This window comes from Trichechus manatus, unplaced genomic scaffold, assembly GCF_000243295.1.
Source record: "Trichechus manatus latirostris isolate Lorelei unplaced genomic scaffold, TriManLat1.0 scaffold00010, whole genome shotgun sequence".
NCBI classification, from domain to species: Eukaryota; Metazoa; Chordata; class Mammalia; order Sirenia; family Trichechidae; genus Trichechus; species Trichechus manatus.
Window position 1 is genome coordinate 28,919,255 of NW_004443946.1, and position 6,000 is coordinate 28,925,254.

The window sequence follows — 6,000 nt, forward strand, 5'->3', positions numbered from 1 at the left end:
GAGCCACGAGGCTCCAGAGCAGGCAGAGGGGATGCAGGTCTGGTAATTATAAACTCGGGGATTTAGAGGCTTGGGGTCTGTTTTCCAGAGTCACACTCTCAGCCCAGAGAGCCCCCTTGGAATAATTCCCATGGCCCCAGAGAAGTTTCCATCCAGGCTGGATTTTCTTGAGCCTGCATCATCCTGAAACCCAAAGGGAAAAGTCTGTATTTCTAGTCCCTTAATTACTGGCAAATTCAATGGCCTCAGGAATCTGATACCGTTAGAGGTCTTCAGCCAGCCTGAGCCAGTGGCTGGGAGTTGCCTTCCCTCCTCCCTTTATTTTATAATAACAGCAGCAACAAGGTCTAACATTTATTGTGTGCTTACTGCCTGCCAGGCACTGGGCTCAGCACTTGATACGACTTACCTGGCTTAACCTCACAGTTGCCCGATGAAGCAGATGCTGTTTTGTTATCCCATTTACAGATAAGGAAACTGAGGTTCACAGAGGTTGAGAAATTGCTTAAGATTATCCAGCTACTGAGTGACAGAGCTAGAGTTCAAAACCAAGTTGTCTGACTCTAGAGCCTGTGCTTTTAACGTCTGTGTTCTTGTTCCCTCTCTGCTGCCTTTAGTTTAGGAAAGTAATCTGGCCTATAGTGGGCAGGCAGTCCCTGGGTGGTGCAAATGATTAACAAACTTGGCTGCTAACCGAAAGATTGGAGGTTTGAGTTCACCCAGAGGCACCTCGGAATAAAGGCCTGGTGATCTACTTCAGAAAAATCAGCCATTGTAAACCCTAACGAGCACAGGTCTACTCTGACACACATGGGGCTGCCATGAATCAAAGTAGACACAGCAGCAACTTTTCTTTTCTTTTTTATACTGGACAGATTTAGAAATGCACTGAGAGAAACTGCCTGCTACCCCTCGGACCCTGACCAGGCAAACATTCTTGTCTCTGGAAGTATGGCATGACCACAGAGTGGAGAGCTCTGCCAGGTCTGGGGTGTGAAGGTGCTCAGCTTGGCTGAGCTCGAGAGTCCTGGCCCCAGGGAGGCAGGGGTGCAGCCAGTGGGTCTGTGAGGAATAGCTATAGGTGAAATGAGCTAAGCCTGGACAAGAGTCAGGCTCAGGCCATATGGGACTAAGTCTCTTGTTGCCTGTCCTATGTCCTGGCCACACCCTGCCTGGACTTCATCCTTTAGCCAGGATTTAAGCATCATATGTGGTCAGAGGGCCTGAAGAGTGACATGTTATTCCAGAATCTATGTCCACCCGGTGCTTACCGACTTCTGAGATACCTTGCTTTTCTCACTCATACGTATGTTCCAGCCAACAGCATTGCCCACCCTAGACATCAGGGGCATCCCAAGAAGACAGCCCGAGAGGTCATGAGAGAATGGACAGGCAAGCCAGGGCCCCAGCAATGTGGCTTTCTGCAGGGGCACAAGGGAGGCATGGATCTTGATGCTGCCTCCTCCATGTGGCATGCTGACTGGTTCCTTACCAGTTTCTCCTAGACTGGCTCGTGTTACCTCTGAGCAGGCTTGAGAAGCCCCAGCTGGTCTCTAGCAAAATCTCCCATGGTGTCTTTGCCATTGGGCGGTAGCTTCAGGGTCGCTGTTCTTAGGCCAGGCTTTGGTGGAGAAGTTCGTACCTTCATGAAGTATTGATTGCCACCTACACCATGCCAGGCTCCGTTCTAGGCACTGCTAACACAGCCACAAACTAGCCAGACAAAACTCCCTCCCACGTGGAGGTTTCATCCTGGTGGGGGAAATGGACAGATCAGTAAAATAGCACGTCTCACGGTAATAGAAGCTATGGAGAAAAATAAAGCAGGAACAGGGGAGGGAATGTGGGGCAGGGGGTTGCAGTTTTACATGGAATGGTTAGGGAGGCCTCACTAGAAGGTGACATTTGAGCAACGACCTGGAGAAGGTGAAGGAAGGAGCAAGACTGGTATGTGGGGGGACATGGTTCCAAGTAGAGAGAACAGGAAGTGCAAAAGCCAGGAGGGGAGGGAATATGCCTGCTTGTTTGAGGACTAGCAGGAGGTCAGTGTGGCGAGGACGAGGGGAGAGCCTGGGCTTGTCACAGAAAAGGCCTCTGGGTGTGTGGGGTCTATTCCCTCCCCTGACATGGGCACTTTCAGGCCTCCCCTGGCTCACTCGGCAGTCTTTAGAGAACTTCCCTCAAACTACTGCACGGCCTTTTCATGCCTTGGGCTGGAAGAATCGGAACTGCTTATGCTACAGGGAGGGCAAGGAAAACAATGTGCTCCGTCTGCCACAGACTGGAGGTCAGGGGGCTGCTGCCAGCTCCCGCCATGCCAGGTGGTGCCAGGTGCGCAGGGCAGACAAAGCGGCATTGTCAGTCCTCTGCATGGAACGCTCCCTGGAAACATGCAGCTCCTGATGAAAAGTTCAAGCAGGAAATTCATCTGGACAGGCCTGTGGCTGAACCGGAGGTCATCTCTATCCCTGATTGTTGGCTCTTCCTTGCTAAACCACTCCAGATAGGCTTTTTGTTTTGGAAACTGATGCTACAACCTGTTCAGGTTGCCTGACCAACATGTGCCACTTAGATAAATCTAAGCCTTTCCTGCTTAGTGGTGAGGGAGGCTCCTGGGATCATCAGTGCTGCTTCCTACAGTGAAATAAGGAAGCCCAGCTTAGCATCCTTGCTTGGCTTACTCAAGCAGCATTGTGCTTCTTTCCTTGGGGCCCAAGAGGCAGTGGGGAAGGGGGAAGGTTCCAGAATCAGGCAGGCCTGGGTTCCAGGTCCAACTCTGCCACTTAGTAGCTGTGGAACCATGAACGAGCGATGTTCCCTTTCTGACCCTGTTTTCTCATCTATAAAATGGACGGATGTAATATTAATACTGTCCTCTGAGATTGTGATGCCAGTAAACACTGCTGTTGTTACTAGATTTTAGAACTGGTTGGGATCAGAAAGTGAGCATAGGGAAAGTCACATTGGCTATTTGATAGCGACAGCCCCTGTGTTTTGCTAGAGGGTATCACCTCCCACCTTCGCTTGTACACCATTTCTCAGCCATGGGGAGAGGTGTGGTTTGGCACCAGGGTTTCTTTTTTTTGTAACAGTTGTATTAAAGTGTAGTTTACATACCATAAAACTCACCCATTGTGAGTATCCAATTCAGTGATTTTAGTAAATTTGTACAGTTGTGCAGCCATCACCATAATCCTGTTTTAGAACATGTTCATCACTCTAAAATGTTCCCTTGTGTTTACAATTAATCCTGTTCCCACCCCAAGTTCTAGGGAACCACTAATCTATCGCCATAAATTTGCCATTTCTGGACATTTCATATAAATGGAATCATACAATATGTAGTCTTTTGAGTCTGCCTTCTTTCACTTAGTATGTTTTTGAGGTTTATCCATGTTATAGCACATAAAAGTAATTCATTCCTTTTTGTCATTGAAGGGTGTTCCATTGTATGGATGTATTAGTTTCCTAGAGTTGCTGTAAGAAAGTACCACAACCTCAGTGGCTTAAAGCACCAGCAGTGTATTGTCTCACAGTTTTGGAAGCCAAAAGTCTGCAATAAAAGTGTCAACAGAGCCATGCTCTCTCTGAAGGCTCTAGAGGAGGATCCTTCCTTGCCTCTTCTAGCTTCTGGTGGCCCCAGGCATTCCTTGGTTTGTGGCAGCATAACTCCAATCTCTGCCTCCATCTTCACATGGCCGTCTTCCCTCTGTGCCTGTCTTTGTGTCTGTTTCTTCTTCTCTTTTTATAAGGACACAAGGCATATTTGAGTAGGGCCCACCCTACTCCAGTATGACCTCATGTTATCTTAACTAATTACATCTGCAAAGACTGTATTTTCAAATAGAGTCATAGCCACAGGTACTAGAGTGTAAGACTAGAACATATCTTTTTTGGGGTCACAAGTCAAACTATAACAATGCGTATGCACCACATTTTGCTTAACCATTTGTCAGTTGATGGACATTTGGGTTGTTTCCTGTTTTTGGCTATTATGAATAATGCTGCTATGGGCATTTGTGTGCATGTCTTCGTGTGACTGTGTTTTCATTTCTCTTAGGTAGATTCCTAGGAGTGAAATTGCTGGGTCACATGATGTGTTTATGTTTAACTTTTAAGAAACTGCCAAGCTGTTTTTTAACACACCAGTTTATTTATTTAGTGTCTTCAGGTGCTTTAGAGCATCGGCATTAATTAAGCACTTGCTTTTTCTTGTTTCCCTTCCTAAGGTCACTGTGGGATTTGCAGGAGGAACATTTTCCCGATTCCTCTCTCCTTTCTTCCTCCTGTCATGGAGCAGATGTCTATTTTGAGAACATAAAACTCATCTGTCTGTCTTGCTCATTCTCCTGTAAGCTTCTTCAGGATATTGCTGGAGGTTATTTAGGTTTCTCTCAAATCCTGTGCATATTCCTAGAATTCAAAGTCAAATAAGACATGGTCCCTACCCGAAGAAGCTCGCAAGCTAGTAGAGAAATAGAGAAGTTCCATCTGTGTATTCAAAGCATTGATTTTGAAAACCAAAGGGCCTTTTTGGATGAGTGGAGGAACCCATATAATCAGCTGCAAAGTACAGATGGGGGAAGAGAGAAAGGGAGCTTCATAACCAGCGGGGCTGGTTTGCGTAGAGCCGGGGTCGGCAAACTACACCCTGCGGGCCAAATCCTGGTCACCAACTGTTTTTATAAAGTTTGACTGGAGCATAGTCATGCTCATTCATTTACATATTGTCTATGTCTGCTTTTGTGCTATAAGGGCAGAACTGAGTAGTTGTGACCAAGTCTGTATGGCCTGAAAAGCCAAAAGTATTTTACTGTCTGGCCCTTTACAGAAAAGTTTGCCAACCTCAGCTTAAAGGAAAGAATGAAGAGGAGAAACAACACCATATGCCGCCAGCGTTCAGCTGTTTATCTCGATCCAGAAAATCCATTGCAGCAAGAGAGATTTGAGTTAGACGTAAGGAAAGACTGGAAGAATGGGAGATTCTGGCTCCTAAAAGAGAGAGACAGACTTCCCTTAAGAAGAGGAAAGAGACACCAGTTCCAGCGAAGTTGGGACATTATCTAGAGACAAAACGCCGGAAAGGGTGGCTTCTGGGCTCCTTCTCAGGGACGTGGGGAAGGGTATATCTAGGAGTCGGATGCCTTTGGCGGAAGGTTCAGATTAATGAAGAGAAAGCCGAGTGGGTGGGCTGTTAGGAATAAGAGAGGGGAAAAACATTCTGAATTTATTTTAGCAAGACAGCAAAAATCAGGAAGCAGGGGCGGTGGGAGCAGGCAGGGAAGAGGCTGTTCCTCTTGCGGCCATGATGTAGAGAATTAATTCACGGCATATGTTCCCAGCATCTGTCTTGGTGACCTGGACTGGAGGGGTGAGCGAGAGAGCGGACCATGCCAGGGCTGAGCATTAGCCCAGAATTCCCGGGCTGCAGGGCTCTTGGCTCCCACAGAATGGCAGCTGGCCAGCCCATCCAGGAACATCTGCTGCAGCTGCCGCCAACAGCGTTGCCTTGAGGGGAGGGAGAGCGTCTCTTCTGCATGCTCTCCACAAGAAAACACCTGGCCCGGGAGAAGACTGGAAAGAGTCCTACAGAAGATCTCACGTGGAGGTAGACTCAACCCACCGAGGCTTATGTCCTGCCAGCAGAGTGGAGGTATGACTGAGGCACAGCCCTGGGAGGGCTCAGGGGAACCACAGCCCTAGGTAGAAAGAATGCACAGGAGTCTTAGGACTGCTGATTGCACGGGACTGCTATGGCGCTACAGTTAACTGTTCTGCTGCTATAACCTAAAGGTTGGTGGTTTGAACCTAGCCAGCAGCTCTGCCCGAGGAAGCCCTGGCGATCTTCTCCCGTAAAGATTACAGCCTCCGTGACACGAGGTTACTATGAGTTGAAATCAACTCAGTGGCACCCAACAACGACGACTCTTAAGTGCCAGACCCAGAATCCACCTGGATAGCATTTTGGGCGGTTGTTGTTGCTAGTTGCCCTCAAGTTGA

The 6,000-nt window shown here is 48.0% G+C and overlaps 1 protein-coding gene across 1 annotated transcript in view; it reads left to right on the forward strand.

The window, feature by feature from the left end:
• Positions 1-5,395, forward strand: part of IFT43 (intraflagellar transport 43) — a 113,591-nt gene extending 108,196 nt beyond the window's left edge. Inside the window, exon 9 of the mRNA XM_023726399.1 lies at positions 5,343-5,395. Coding sequence (XP_023582167.1) covers positions 5,343-5,357 — 15 coding nt within the window. The 3' untranslated portion in view covers positions 5,358-5,395. The remainder of the gene's footprint in view (positions 1-5,342) is intronic.
• Positions 5,396-6,000: the final 605 nt, after the last annotated feature.